The 16,945-nt window shown below is 42.3% G+C and overlaps 1 protein-coding gene across 1 annotated transcript; it reads right to left on the bottom strand.

Moving 5' to 3' along the window:
• Positions 1-12,922: 12,922 nt before the first annotated feature.
• Positions 12,923-16,019, bottom strand: LOC121972291. The gene is made up of 5 exons (XM_042523975.1): positions 14,814-16,019; positions 14,499-14,626; positions 13,995-14,384; positions 13,616-13,897; positions 12,923-13,529 (listed from the first exon to the last, which is right to left on the bottom strand). Exons 1-5 carry the CDS (start codon positions 16,017-16,019, stop codon positions 12,923-12,925), a joined length of 2,613 nt encoding a protein of 870 aa, XP_042379909.1.
• Positions 16,020-16,945: the final 926 nt, after the last annotated feature.

Raw genomic sequence — 16,945 nt, 5'->3', positions numbered from 1 at the left:
TTTGAACTCTCTCCCGGTATTAGCCAAGCCGACTGCGGGTGAGCCACTTCATATGTACTTGTCTTCAACCGAGCATGCAATCGGCTCAGCTTTAGTGAGGTCGAGCGGAGAAGAGCCTGTGTATTTCCTTAGCCACATTTTAAAAGATGCTGAATCTCGCTACACTGGGCTCGAGAAGCTGGCTTTCGCGCTGGTCCTTTCCGCTCGGCGCCTTCGTTCATACTTCCTGGCGCATACGATCATTGTCAAGACCAATAGCCCGCTCGGATGTGTCCTACTAAATCCAGAGGCATCCGGACGGCTCATCAAATGGACGACGGAGTTGAGTGAATTTAATATCCAATACCATCCTCGCTCGGCGATCAAAGCGCAATCCTTGGCCGATTTTGTGACTGAGGTGCAAAGGTCGGAGCCGGAAGCTATGTGGAGAATATATGTGGATGGGTCGTCCACTCGGCTCGGAAGCGGGATTGGAATATTGTTACTCTCCCCTCAAGAAGAGAAGATGCACTTATCCGTCCGGCTGGATTATAAAGCTACCAACAATGAAGTAGAGTATGAGGTCCTCATAGCCGGCTTGCAGGTAGCTCGGCATGTGGGAGTCGGTCGGGTAACGCTTCACTCGGATTCGCAGTTGGCCGCTCAGTAGCTCTCTGGTACCTTCGAAATCAATAGTGCTCGGCTCAAGCTCTACGCTGAAGCCTTCGAGAAGCTCAAAGCTGACTTTAGAGAAGTTATTGTCCAGAAGATACCCAGAGTAGAAAATCAAGCGGCCGATGAGTTAGCCAAGCTCGCGAGCTCAATAATGCCGATCGCCATTCAGCAGGCAATTGAAAAAGTATTGTTGGTGGCGCATGTCGACCGGATGGCAGGCCTCACGATTCCGAGCGACTGGAGAACACCCATCATAGAGTTCCTCCGCTCGGGCGCCACACCATCCAATGAGTATAAAGCTCAGCTGTTAAGGAGAAGAGCCGGTCAGTTCACACTCATCGGCGATCAGCTTTACAAAAAGGCCTTCTCACGCCCGTTGTTAAAATGCGTGAGCTCGGAGGACTCGGCTTACATCCTCCAAGAAGTACATCAAGGATCGTGCGGAGGGCATCCGGGCGGACGATCGTTGGCCAAGAAGATCCTCCTGGCCGGGTACTTTTGGCCGACTTTACAAGCAGATGCCGCTCGGACCGTGTCGACGTGCCTTTCATGCCAGATGTACCATAACTTCAACCACCGACCGGCAGAGGAAATGAAGGAATCTACAGTCTCGTGTCCGTTCGACCAGTGGGGAATGGATATTGTTGGTCCATTTCCTATGGCGACCGGACAGCGGAAATTTCTACTAGTGGTGGTAGATTATTTTTCCAAGTGGGTGGAGGCCGAGCCGCTAGCCAGGATCACCGAACAAATGGTCAAAAAGTTCATATGGCAACACATCATTTGTCGGTTCGGCATCCCTCGCCGACTGATTTTCGACAACGGACGGCAATTCACAGGGAAGGTGCTGGAGGATTGGTGCAAGAGCTACGGCATCGAGCAACACTTCACGTCCGTGGCTTATCCCCAAAGCAACGGTCAAGCCGAAGTAGCCAATCGGGAAATTCTTCGTATTCTGCGCGCTCGGCTCGACCATTTGGGAGGAAGTTGGTCGGATGAAGTGCCGGGCGTCTTGTGGGCCATCCGGACGACTCCGAAGGAAGGGATGGGCGTCACACCGTTCCATTTGGTGTATGGTGGCGAGGCAGTTATTCCGGTTGAAGTCGGCGTCGAGTCCGTCCGGATTCAGAGTTATGATGATGGCAACGCCGAACGGAGGAACATGGAGCTGGATTTGGTCGACGAGGAGCGAACCAAGGCGTCCGTTCGGTTGATGGCGTACCGACAGCGGATGAAGCAAAATTACAACCGCCGTGTAATCCCCAGATCATTTCAGGTCGGCGATCTTGTCTGGAAGAAAGTCAAACCGGTCGGCGATGTCGGCAAGCTAGAGGCACCGTGGGCGGGCCCCTTCAAGGTTATTGAGAAGCTCCGATCGGGAGCATATTATTTGGAGGATGAAGACGGGCGGCAGCTGGATCGACCGTGGAGTGTGAATCATCTCCAGCCTTATCGAGCGGGGTGAAAGGTGCACGAATGTAAATCATTTTTGTATATGTTAGTCGCCCATATCCTTGTAATGCAGGAAGTAAAATTAATGCAAAGGATGGCCAATGGATTCGCCGATCGGCAGCGTCAAAATTAACCTTGAAGACCGTCGAGCTCCGACGTTAAATATCGAGAGACGAGGCGGCGTCTATAAACTTCCGAGCGAAAGACCGTCGAGCTCCGACGTTAAATATCGAGAGACGAGCATGCGTCTATAAACTTCCGAGCGGAAGACCGTTGAGCTCTGACGTTAAAGATCGAGAGATGAGCCGACGTCTATAAACTTCCGAGCGGAAGACCGTCGAGCTCTGACGTTAAATATCGAGAGACGAGCCGGCGTCTATAAACGTCCGAGCGGAAGACCGTCGAGCTCCGACGTTAAATATCGAGAGACGAGCCGGCGTCTAAAAACTTCCGAGCGAAAGACCGTCGAGCTCCGACGTTAAATATCGAGAGACGAGCCTGCGTCTATAAACTTCTGAGCGGAAGACCGTCGAGCTCAGGAACGTCAAAGACGAGCCGCGATGGTATAAACTTCCGGCGGAAGACCGTCGAGCTCCGGCGTTAAATATCGAGAGGCGAGTCGGCGTCTATAAGCGTCCGGCGGAAGACCGTCGAGCTTGACGTTAAATATCGAGGGACGAGCCGCGTCTATAAACACTCGGCGAAGACCGTCGAGCTCCGGCGTTAAATATCGAGAGACGAGCCGGCGTCTATAAACGTCCGAGCGGAAGACCGTCGAGCTCGGCGTTAAATATCGAGACGAGCGGCGTCTATAAACTTCCGAGTGAAAGACCGTCGAGCTCCGGCGTTAAATATCGAGGACGAGCCGGCCTATAAACGTCCGGCGGAAGACCGTCGAGCTCGGCGTTAAAGATCGAGGCGAGCGTCTATAAACTTCCGAGCGGAAGACCGTCGAGCTCCGACGTTAAAGATCGAGAGACGAGCCGACGTCTATAAACGTCCGAGCGGAAGATCGTCGAGCTCCGACATTAAATATCGAGAGACGAGCCGGCGTCTATAAACTTCCGAGCGAAAGACCGTCGAGCTCCGACGTTAAATATCGAGAGACGCAAGCGTCCGAGAAGCGCCGCAAGACCGTCGAGCTCCGACGTTAAAGATCGAGAGACAAGCCGGCGTCTATAAACTTCCGAGCGGAAGACCGTCGAGCTCCAACGTTAAAGATCGAGAGACGAGCCGGCGTCTATAAACTTCCGAGCGGAAGACCGTCGAGCTCCGACGTTAAATATCGAGAGACGAGCCGGCGTCTATAAACGTCCTAGCGGAAGACCGTCGAGTTCGCCGCCGATATTGTTCGATCGACTCTACGTTCCGCTCGGCTCAAGGCCCAAAGGTTCTTGTCGGCTTATAGCGAGCAATCCTTGCTAGCAAAGCGGAATGATTACGCGTCCGGAATATTTGCCCGAGCGGAAGGGCAAGGCCAAGTACTTTTGAATGCCAGGGGTGTGATAATAGGCGAGCAGGCAACACACATATTAATTAGCAAAAGGACAGTGCAAAAAGATAGAGTGCGCGAAAGGAAAGCATTCCATTAAAAATAAAATCTCAGGCCGGGCGGCCTAAGTACAAAAGGGATCATATTTAGCCGAGTGGCCAAATTACAAAAACTACTCGATATAATCGTAGAGGGCCTTGGGGATGTTATCTAGGAGCGCCACCTGATCGCTGGCCGGAATATTGGTGGACTCCGGAAGAAGGCCCTTCGACTTCAGATAGGTCATAGTGGCAGTCATGGCCAAGTCGAAGGCTGAATACATCCGCTCGTAAATTTTCTCCGAGAATTCGGGCGATCGGATGTGGCTCTGTCGTAGAGCGGCGACTCGGCTCGGCTCGGCATCCTGATATTCTTTGAAAGCCGCCTGGGAGCTTGTGAGGGCCTCGTTCAGATTCTTAAGCTTTTCCGCGTCGGCCGAACGCCCCGCCTTCTCCCTATCGAGCTGCTCTGTCAACTCCTTTATCTTCAGCTCCAGGCCCCGAGCCTCAACGTTCTTCTTCTCCAGATCGGAGATAGCTGTATTCTTTCGAGTGGTGGCCAGGGTTATTTTTGTGTCAAGCGACTTGACTTGTCGCTCGGACTCGGCCAAGGCGTGGGCCTGGTCGGCTGTCTTCTTCTGCTCGGCCGCCAGCAGAGTTTGAGCTTTCTTCAGCTCCTTTTGCAGCTCGGAATAGGAAGGGCCCTGAAGGCCGGACGGACCAACGGCGACCTTCAGTTGCCGTAGCTCTTCATCCACCAAGGCCAAGCGGTTGGAAACCGTAATTTCCTCCACCCATCTCTGGCAAGGGAAAATTATAGTTATTAGCCGCCGATCGGAAAGAATACATACAAAACTTTATAGAGCAAACTTACCCCAGTGGCCTCCCACATGTGGCTATTGGCCAAATTTCCGAGGGGTATCAGCGCTGTGCATGCCCGAGCATCGGCCCACATCTCAGCTAGGGGCCCTTTCAAGGTGATGGTGTGCTCGGGCGCAGATGGACGGTCGGCCTCTGGCAGCAGCTCTTCGGTCGGTAGATGAAGAGTGACCCGAATCGTGCGGCCCCACCGTTGGATCCAGGTCACAGGAATCAAAGCATGCATCGAACCGTCCATTTCGAATCGCTTCGATCACATCAAAACACCACGCCACCGCCGTCGTACATCGATGGTCGTGCGCCACGTGGCATTCAATCACTCGGAGCATTTAATGAAAGCATGCTCAACCTTAATGTCGAGGATTGGCACAGAACACGAGGAGATCCGGTGAAGACCATTGTTGATTCGCTTAAGGCTACCTCTATGGTTGGACGAGCGGATGATACAAGTACGGAGGAACCGCTCGGTCGGATTCTTAGTCCAGTCAGTCGTACTATTCGCCTCCTTCGACTAGACTTGAAGGGGAGGCAAGTGATCCAGTAGTAAGAGCAGGGGGGCCCCGCCCTGTGAAGTCAACGCCACGTGGAAGTCACAGTGGCAGACGTCCATCCGGAGAGGGCCGGGTCTGACCGGACTCCCGGATAGGGCCGGGTCCGACCGGACGGCCGGAGAGGGCAGGGTCCGACCGGACGTTCAGCCGGCCAATGGAATCGAACGCTCGGAGGGATGGGTCCGATCGGCCTGCCGACCGGACGATATACGACTGATGGTTGCACCATCGAAATCAGGGTTCCAGCGCTTAGGGGAAAAGGTCGTGGGCCGAGCGGACCTCATGCTCGGCCAAAGCCATAAGGTAACACTGCTAACAGTCCCCATAAAGCACATGATGGAGGATCTCCCCAAGTAAACCTTCGCATATGTCCGGCCGGATGTTGAGGGAGATGTCCGCCCGGAAGCAGGAAAAGGACAAGGAACGTCTTTTTCTGACAGCAGGTATGTTTCACGTGTGGGCCATGCTCCAAATCTTATGACAGGAGATTCCGCTGTCCCATCGAGGACATGCTAAGACTGTAGCAGTATGGGTTAGGGAAGCTCACTGACAAGTCCTTACTGGAGTATGGGCTGGGGACACGTGTACACCTCGGTAGGTGTACGCTCGCTTCTTCACTGCCCTATATAAAGGCCTTCATTCTTCATCGGAGGTACGCGACCTACGAGTTTTAAAGCCACTTTCTTTCTTGAGCTTCGCCTGACTTGAGCGTCGGAGGGTCGCCGCCGGGAATCCCTTCCCGGCCCGACTTCTGTGCAGGTTTGCCGGAGCTTTGTGCCGCCAGCCGAAGATCCACGCCAGCAGCCGGAAGCGCCACGTGCCCAGCGTCCATTGATTCGGCATTCGGACAGGATCAGCCACAGCTGGAGCCATCATTGATGTAAAAAGTCACAGGTTATCCTTGGAGATCGACAAAGAAAAGATCGAGTTTGATTTATCTGATTCCTCCATCTGCAACCCCTCTTCTCAGGACAATTCTAGCAAGATCAACATACACAAAGTTGAGGAGTGCAGTTTCCATGAGAGTTCCCCTCCAGCGAGCAATAAGAAATACATTTGTCCTGCACGAGCAAAACTAAAAGCGCAGACTGGAGCATTAACCGTAGGAGGAGATCCATGCTTCTACGGGTTTAGTTCACATTGACTGAAACGGAGTCGAGCTAAAGACCTAAAACAAGCGCTTCTTAGGAGGCAACCCAAGGGTTTTTCACTCTAGTTCATTGTTCTAGTTTAGTTAAGCATTTTTATTATTTCTTTATTTTTGGGTATTTGTTTTCAGGATGTGCAGAGCCTCCACGAGCTGGCCGTGAACATTTCATGGGCATTGAGGCGTCAGAGGAACTGAAAGAGAAAAAGACGATTCACTGTGAACCTAAAGGAGTCAGTCGTGTGATCCCACACGACCGTCCGAAGCCAGCAGAAGGATGAAGGCCACAACTCGTGCAACCTTGCACGGCCATGTGGCCCATGCAGAGAGAAGAAGGACACAGGTCGTGCCACTCGGCATGACCATGCGAGACTGCCAGAGAAGGAGGTAACTCAGGCCGTGCCAATTGGCACGGCCGTGCGACCTTGGCCGAGGGGAGAAAAGAGGAGGTCGTGCTAATTGGCACGGCCATGCAGAGCCCCACCTAACCCGATCGTGACTATAAGACACGACCATGCCCCTGCCTGTGTGTGCCACCCATCTCTCTAAAAAACCCTATTTCCATCTCCTTCTCTCCCAAAAGCCTTCTCCTCCCTACTACACCTCATCAAACCCTAATTTTCCACCTCTAGAGCTCATTTTTTCTTAGATCTACCTCTAGATCTAATACTTCTTCAAGCCACAAATTCGGAAAGAGAGGAAAAACTTCCCTATTTTTCCTTCCTTCTCTCCTCTTCCACCCTCAAGATCGATTTCCATAAGAAATTCCTCAAAACCTTGCACCATGTCGTAGATCTTGAAGAGACTTCGTTGAGAAAGCGGTGGATCTGGCGAAGGAGATGCACTGGGAGGTGGCAAAGGCAAAAGGAAAGGCTTCTACTTCAAAAGGCAAAGGAAAAAAAGGTGGCACGCGACGAAGGTAATAAAAACGAGTTCAATATTATTTTTAGAAATCATGAACAAAAAGCTAGATATGATATCCTTGTCGTTAGGAAAATTACATGCACTAAATATATGGATCCCATTACTATGGACATGTTAGGAATTAGGGATGATGTTGATTGGATGATAAGCTCTTTAGATTGGAATTATATTATGTATGCTCATGCACCGGCTTACCCCACCTAGTCCTTGAATTTTTGAGCTCGATTGATCTTAAAATTTCTTCTGAGGATGACTTCGTAGGGGTCATAGCTTTTAGGATGATGAATAATGAAGTTCGGTGGACTTTTAGTGATTTTAATAATTGTTTTGGTTTACCAATTATTGGTGCCCGAGGATTTGATGATGAAATAAGATGGAATGAATTTTGGACGTCGATAACCGATCAAAAGACCCTTATGAACCCTCTAGAGTCAAGGCATCCCGCATGCAAAACCTGACCTTTAGATATCTTCACCGAGCGATGAGCAAAACGATCTTTGGTCGAGGAGAGAGTGATGGGGTGGTTAGAAAGATAGAACTCTATTATTTTTGGGCGATGTTGAATAAATTTGATTTTGATTCTAGATTTCATTTTTTACAAACTTTGTTGAGGGCAACTAAGGCATCTTTGGGGATGATAGTGTTTGGTAGATTGATCACCCAAGTAGCATTCAATCTGGGTTACACGCTTGATGGATTAGAGGTGATTCATGGTAATGACAAGATCGATATCGATTCTTGTCTTACTATGAAGATGATTTGTCGGGATGAGAATGAATTTGCTTTCCCTAGAACCAATGGTTTTCCATTACCCCTTCCTTGCCCCGAGTGTACTTCAGTTCGCGACCCCGCGAATTGGATGATTACTGATTTATACCCCGAGATTGTACCCTCCATTGTAGAAGAAACGGAGTAGCACCAAGAGCCCTCGTCATCAGGATTCTCCTAGCCTTTCGGACATCTGGAACCTCCTAGACACTTTTTTGCATATGGCACGGGATCCTCTAGGTTTGATTTTTTTGACTTCCATGCCTTTTTAGAGTCCCTTCATGAGAAGCATAATACCCAACAATGATTGTTGGAGGATCGCTTCAAGTTATCTGATGACCAGTTTAGGGAGGTACAGGATCATTTTCAGTCCACTAGGGACTTCTATAGTCAGGTGACAGGGTTTGTTCAGGACTATAACGTTGACTAGGAAAGAATGAGAAATTTTATGGATGATATGGATATCACTAGACAACAAGTAGATGCCCTATATCAATATCATCAACACCTTGGTCATCTTCATGGTATACCTAGATTTCCCCCTGATACACATCGGGGACCCCCTTATCCCCCACCCCCGCCACCATATTAATTTCATCGGGACGGTTAAAAGTCTAAGTCTAGGGGGGGTGTTGTGTCTGTCTCACAACTTGAGTCGAGTCGAGTTTTATTTTCTTTTGCATTTTATTTTTGCTTTGCATATTTTATTTTTATTAGTCTGTTTTGTTTATTTGTATTTTTCTAGTTTCATTTTTTTATTTGCATCTCATTTTCACTTTGCTTTGTTTATTTGAGAACATCAAACCTTCTACTTTTTCTGCTACTTGTCCGATAGCAAAATGACTAGCATTTTCTTAGTTTATGTGGCCTCAAGATAGTGTTAGTATATTTGGTGTATCTCCTTTCTCTATCTCTAGTAGCATGAAATAAGCTAAGTATTGTATGGAGTTTGGTATAAATTTTGGCCTAACCTTAAGGATCTTATTTACACTACACTTAAGTACTTAAGCTCGAATAGTAGAAATACTTTTGGAATAGTTATGATTCATCCAAATTGTTTAGTACTATTGTTCCCATGGTGATTTCTTATTTACATTTTGGTTACTGGATGACCTCAGATCATGAAAGCTCATTTGGAAAAATCTAGATCCCAACATATGCATCCCACATGTGTGATTAGTGCTACACTATAGCACCAAAAAAAATGAATAAGGGATAAAAAAATAGTTGTCGTGAGTGAAAACTAACAATTCACCCCTTTGAGACCAAGTTAGCACTACAACAAATATAGCTTTTTACGGCGCGCAAATATTCTATCCACGGCGTGCATTGCGTCCTGTACAATGATAAGCTGTTGAAAGTCTAAAGATATCCACGGCGTGCAATAAACGCTGTAATTGACGTAATCGCGGCGTGCAATGCATGCTGTTGTTAGTGCCATCAATGGCATACAATAAACGCTGCAATTGAAGAATTCACGGCGGACAATGCGTGCTATTGTTAGGGTAATAAATGGCGTGCAATAAACGCTGCAATTCAATTATTCGCGGCGTGCAATTCATGCTGTCATTAGTGTTATCAATTTACAATTGAAGTATTCACGGCATGCATTGCAAGCTATTGTTAGGATTATCAATGACATGCAACGCACGCCGCAATAGATAATATTCACGGCATGCAATGTATGTTGCCGTTAGAGTTATCAACAACATGCAATAATACACACAAAACACAGAAACATAATGTGAAAAAAACATAAAATGTCGACACACAAAATGCAGAAACAAACACAACTTGCAGAAACATAAAATGCACCACACTTAACATAACATAGCAAGAGTTCACTTAGTAACATGATTTGGATCCAACAAAAATGTATGACTTTCAAATAAGTAGAATCTATCTCACTCACACAAAACTACAAGTTTAGACAGCCATGCTACTGTGCTTCCTAGTGCATCGTCGAGATAAAACATTTCATCATTTGGTCGTATCAAGTCTACCTTCTCCACCAGAACTTTATCAACCCAAACCTTCCAACAAGATCCTCCGAGAGGAATGTGATGCACTTTTGCTTTTGGATCTGTGGATGCAACTCGACCTTCTGCAACAACTCCCTCACCACACCAATGAAGTAACTTACATTTATGATTATCATGGACAACTTCACTATTCACATTCTTCAGCTTTACCTGCATATAGTTAAACAATATAAAATTATTAATATGACATGATGCTTAAACAATGAACTTTTGGTTTATAAGGCATACAATTTGAATATAATTACCTGAAATTGTTTTGCACCATTGATATCAATATCATTCCCAATACCGCTACTAATGCCACCACTAGCAACCTAATTTGACACACAAATTATGTCAAGTAATGTCATCATGTAATTAAATCCAATAATTTAACTATACATACTTAACTTATTTTATCTAATGATGGTTAATTTACTAACCTGTTCTTCATCATTTCGTTGCCTCATACTTTGGAGAAACATGGACCTCATTTCTTGCATTTCTTGTTGAAAGTTATTCATCATACTTTGAAGTTGCTTAATAGTTTCATTTTGTTGAATGCAAGCTCCAGTTTTTGATGGTGTAATTCCAAAGCCCAACCCACGCACTCTACCTCGAGCTTCCTTGCCAAATACAATGCTAATTGCGTCATCGGCAATGCTAGTTGTATATAAAGATTCAGGTGGGCATTCTTCTATTTTTCTCTATCAAATAGAACAAACAAATAATTTTTTAGTAAATAACAAATTTTTCTAACATTTTACAAAATTCAAAAAGATAGTTTTATTACCATTTTCTCTCCAACAGCTTCACTACTAGGTTGCCCATTTTTTTTTCTTGTGAGCCTCAATCCAAACTTTTGATCTTGTAATTGGTGTATCTGCAGGACTTTTTTTTCCCTTAAGTATGGAACATATAGAATATATAAAAAAATCATTAGAAAAGAAATTTAAAAGATGTATCATTGCTTAAATAAGAAAACTTTAAAACAAACTATCCATAAAGTTGTATAAATAATAATATTTACCATCATGTTGGCTAAACGGGCATAACCTCTCCGGCTCATTGTATGATTATGGTCTTGTTTTACCCTCATTTCTCTAAATTTGGCGCTCTTCTCCTGAGAATTAAAAGATAACCAACAAGAAAAAATACAATCATGAGCAGTAACAATCTAAGAAAAAATTCATAGTAAGGATACAGATTCTAAGATATTCAAAAATCTAAGAAAAAATTCTAGCATTCTGTTTGTTAATTCTTGACAAATCTCTATCTTCTTTCACTCTTCAATTTTGCTGCACGCTATTTTACAAGAAAAAAAAAGCGTGCAGTTTTCTGCTGCAGCCTAAGGCCCAGCTGGCTACCACCAAGCCAAAAAAAAGCGTGCAGTTTTCTGCTGCAGCCTGAGGCCCAGCTGGCTACCACCAAGCCAAGAAAAGCTTGAGCAGCTACAAGTGAGGCAAATCTTCTTAGGCTGTAAGCTTGCTGCAGTATTGTAGTTTGCAAATCTTCTTAGGCTGTAACCTTCCAATATATACACCATGCTTGAAATAAACCATGCCTGCTGTATAAGTGAGGCAAATTGCTTGAAATAAACCATGCTTGCAGTATATGCACCGTGCACTAAAGATGACACCAGATTAGATTGTCACACTAATGGAATTACTAAAGACTACCAATATCTTTACCAGATTAGATTGCAAACACATACTACTGTGGCAATCAGATATTACTAAAGCTGATTGCTAATACCAAATTAGATTGTCACACTAAAGTTGATACTAAAGCTAATACCGATTGCCAAATAATATCAGACTACCAATATCTAATCTGGTGCTAAAGATGGACAAAATCAAATTCGTAACAGAATTACTACAAATGGAAGAGAGGTTAGAATATATAATTAACCAAAATTACTACAACTGATTAAAGTGAGTGAGCATATGATACTACTTACTGATTTTGGTCCACAACAGTGAATTAATACTTACTTGAAAGGAAAGTGACAGTGTCTTCTTTACAAAAATGTCCCACTGATTTTGGTCCATAAATTCGGGCTTCAAAAGGCTAAGATCTCGTGAAGTTGCTTGGCCAGTATTAACTTCTCGTATAAGTATCTGCAGCCTGGACTTTCTATCACGCCACAACTTACCCAACTTTTGAAAGATTGTTTTCTTTTCCCACTCCTCAACATTAAAATGTAGCTGTAAAATATAAAGCATGAATATATGACTAAATTTTGTTATAGAATTGGAAAATAATAATTCAGTGATAGATGACATTACCTGAAGACAACTCCACATTTTACTTTTCAAATCTTCATTTACGTCATTCCATCCATCCAATGTATATGGAACAAATTCTTTTACCATACAACCAAGAAAAGATGCATACTTCACCGAATTATCTCCAATTGGTTGTCCGAACTCATTACGCTCTAGCACTTTGGGATTTTGTTGGCCACTAACCAACATCAACTTTGATGGACCTCGTCCCTTTTTCCCATCAATTTTACTGTCATCAACCGACTCTTTACCATGCAAAGGTTGTGAAGAATCAGAGGCAGTGTTAGAGTCCATTCTCGATAGTTGATTAACAATTTTTTCCTACAAAATAGCATAAAGAGATGTTGAAATGCATAAGTGTACTTATTAAAATAAACCAAGAATTAAAAAAGGATTACAATATATCACCTGAACTTCAACTATAGATTCTCTATTGCGTTTTTTGCCCATTTTTTTCATCATTTGAATGCTAAATAATGACCTGATAAAATATGTAATATGACATGATGCACCACTGAAATATTGTAAACTAGAACAAAAATATATTGCAAAAGTAAATAAAGAGTAGTGGAGTTTGAAAAGAACATTTATTTATTGAAATAAATAACTATAAATCTACATCTGAAAAGTTCAGTCATGGGATATCAATAACATCAATTCCCTCACACTCATTTCTGGAATATGGTTCTTTCTCAGTAATGTTAATCTCTAGACTGCATCCTCTTCAAGCAAATCCATGTTATGAATACCTCGAGGTGGCGCTTTTAGCAACACATACCAATTTGATTCATCATTTTCCCTAGAATAGAAAACTTGCTTTGCTTGTGATGCTAAAATGAAAGAATCATTTTCAAAAGTCCTTAGTCCTTGGTGTAAGTTGACAAGTGTAAAACCATCATCCATTTTGATACCAGTTCCAGGATTAGCCCAATCACACCTAAAAACAGGTACTTTGAAAAAATAATAGTCTAGTAACACAATATCTCGTATAACCCCATAGTACGATTGTCTTCCTACTGTATGTGAATTAGTAGAACTAGATTGCCAAATAGTATCAGCTTCAACTGAAACACCACTATCTTGTGTCGACCTTCCAACATCAATTGTGTGGAACCGATGTCCATTTATAATATAACCTGTATATGATATAACATGCTTTCTTGGACCATGTGCTAGCCATTGAATCCGATCTGAAGAGTTATCAAGAACATGTTTTGATAACCATTGAGCAAATGTTTCCATATGTCGTTTTTGTAACAGTGTTTCATTACTTAAGAAACGACGATCTGTTTGTTTAAGCTCCTCAATGTGCATCCTATTTAAAATCATTGAAAAGTGATTGTTAAAATATATGAATCAAGCAATACACCAAGAATATTACGGTTGCAATTTAATACTCACTGTATGTAAGGATCAATTTCTGCAGTATTGAACAACACATATCGATGTGCTGCTTGTAACAAATGTTCTTCTAAAATAATTTCTTTTCCTTGAGAAATGGGGCGACCTTCCACTACTCCATTTTCCAAATCGTCATTCCGATTAGATCGGAGACCAATACAAGCAGCTTTTTTTATATAAGCACTACAAAATCGCATTCGTTCTTCTGCAAGGTAACACTCAGCTATGCAACCCTCTGGCCTTGCTCGGTTCTTCACATAGCCTTTCAGCATTTTCATAAATCTAAATAATTAAAAATCACATGAAATAAATGTTGATAGAAAAATCTAAGTTGTTGTATGATATTAAAGTAGTAAAAAGATAGATTATTATTTATTACCTTTCAAATGGATACATCCAGCGGAATTGAACTGGCCCACATAGGCGAGCCTCTCTTGCTAAATGAATTGTCAAATGAACAGAGATGGTAAAGAAAGCTGGTGGAAAGTACCTCTCCAACATGCATAAAGTTTCAGCAATATTCTCTTCGAGTTGTTCTAGACGGTTCCTATCTAACACTCTTTGATATAACTCATTGTAAAATGCACAAAGCAAAAATATAGCATTACGTGGACCTTTTGGTAAAAGACTTCTCAATGCTACTGAAAGCAATTGTTGCATAAGAACATGACAATCATGAGATTTCAACCCAATAAGCTTTCGTTCTTCTAAAGAAACACAGTTACCAATATTTGAGCTATAACCATCAGGTAACTTTATTTTCTTCAACCTAGAACAAAATACGTCCATTTCTTTTTTAGACAATGTGTAAGGTGCAGCTGGCAAGTGATACATGTTTTCTCTTTTTTCTTGAGGATGTAATTCTTTTCTAATATTTAAGTGCCTCAAATCTTTGCGAGCGTTAACACCATCTTTTGATTTTTTCTTTAAGTTTAACATTGTACCTATGACATTCTCGCAAACATTCTTTTCAACATGCATAACATCTAAGTTATGACGTAGCTGGAGCCCCTACAAGTTTAACCATCAACACATTTCATATATTAGTTCAAGATTCAAAATAAATTGTGCATAAAATATAAAAAATTTATAAAATACAATTAATAGAGTACAAAATAACTTACACTCCAGTATGGAAAATTGAAAAATATTGACTTCTTCTTCCACATTTGAACTGATTTTTGAACTTTTTTTGAACCATCACGCTCCATCCTCTTTTTCTTCGTATTATTGATATCTTACCCATTTTCTTTTTACCCCAGTCATTTTCATTGTCTTTCAATACATTAAGAATTTCTAATCCATTCAGAGGCCTAGGTTTTCCTTTTGTCTCTTTATTCCCATCAAACCACTTCTTCTTCTGACGGAATGGATGATTAGGAGCAAGAAATCTCCTATGCCCTAAATATGCAAACTTTCTACTATACTTAAGCCACATAGAAGATATGCCTTCACCACATATTGGACAACCAAGTTTCCCTTTTGTGGCACATCCAGCTAAGTTTCCATAAGCTGGAAAATCATTGATTGTCCACATCAAAATAGCTTTCATATTGAACACTGACTTGCTAAATGCATCATACGTCTCCACACCAATGTCCCATAACTCCTTCAAATCCTCCACTAGGGGTTCCAAGTATACATCTATATCATTTCCTGGTTGCTTCGGGCCTGGAATCAATAATGTCAACATAAGATTTTCCTTCGCCATGCACATCAACGGAGGAAGGTTGTAATTTACTAAAATAACTGGCCAACAACTATATCTAGAACTAAGATCACCAAAAGGGTTGAATCCATCTGTTGCAAGACCAAGCCGGAGATTTCTAGGATCTGATGCAAAAGCTGGCCACTTATGATTTATCGTATCCCAAGCTATTGAATCAACTGGATGACGCATCATATGATCATGACTTTTATGGTTGGAATGCCAAATCAAGTCTTCAGCCTTTTGTTCTGATTTAAACATCCTTTTCAATCTTGGTAACACAGGAAAATACCGTAGCACCTTTTCAGGAACTCCTTTACAAACTATGGTGGTGACTTTGTCTACCTTCCATCTTGAAGAACCACACTTTGGACATGAGTCCAAATCTTTAAGCTCCTTTCTAAATAGACAACAGTCATTTGGGCATGCATGAATCTTCTCATATCCTAAATCAAATGGTTTTAACAACTTTCTCATTGAGTAAACATCCTTTGGAAGTGTGTTTTTTTCTGGAAGCATGTCACCTAAGATCTTAAGGAGCTCATTGAAACTATTGTCAGTGTGACCATTTGTAGACTTGAAATTGTATAATGTAACGATTGCTGACAACTTTGTGTAAGTTGTACAACCAGGGAAGAGAGGAGTTTCTGCATCTACTAATAAATCAGCAAATTCATAATCTCTTGCCTCAGACATAGTGTGGTCAACGCTTTCATCAGAGGCAAAGGCATATTTATATAAGTTATATGCCTCTCTAGTTTCATCCTCCTCTTCCTGAACTCCTCTTGAACTACTTTGACCTTGAAAATTTGGAGTATAAGTTTCACCATGGAAGACCCAAATTGTGTAAGAAGGATTGAATCCGTTAATAATTAAGTGATCGTACACTTGGTCAAATTTCATATACTTCTTATTTTTGCAATGTTTGCAAGGACATAAGATTACTTCACGTGTTTTGGCATAGTTTCGAGCTTGTGTAAGAAATTTTTGAACCCCTTCTTCATACTCGGGTACAAGCCTTGAAGGAAGATGGATCCATTCCTTATCCATTTTGTAAAAAATGGTCCTTGATACTAATAAAATAATCTGAAAAAAATAAATAAAAGGAAATTATCCTATTTTTATAAATAATTTTAGTGTTATAATATTTAATCCATCAAATTTTAGGAAAAGATAGACTTATAAAAAATGATATACAATAGAACAAAAAAATTATATCTGAGTATTATCAACTTACATATATTACTCAACTCAAAAACATAAATAAAAGTATCAACAACCTAGTAAATAAATTTTATACTAAATCAACCAATTGTGTTCAACTTCCAAAGGTTGTAAATCAAAATATAAATTCACATCCAATATCTTAATTATGTTTATGAATACATAAAAAAGATAACATAACACCTATTTTTCATGAACATTGAAAAAATAACATATGGATGTTTGAAATCAATCTCAAAACAATAACTATACAAATATTTAAAATCTAAAAATGATCACCACCGAGCACAATAGACAAATTTGTATGAATAATAGACCTTTTAGAATCAAATCCAAGAGAATTAACAACATAATCGTTGTCTGGTTAATAGACAAATCCAAGAGAATTAACAACATGA

Source organism: Zingiber officinale, chromosome 4A (assembly GCF_018446385.1).
Source record: "Zingiber officinale cultivar Zhangliang chromosome 4A, Zo_v1.1, whole genome shotgun sequence".
In the NCBI taxonomy this organism is placed as follows: domain Eukaryota; kingdom Viridiplantae; phylum Streptophyta; class Magnoliopsida; order Zingiberales; family Zingiberaceae; genus Zingiber; species Zingiber officinale.
This window is presented reverse-complemented; position numbering and strand designations above follow the sequence as displayed.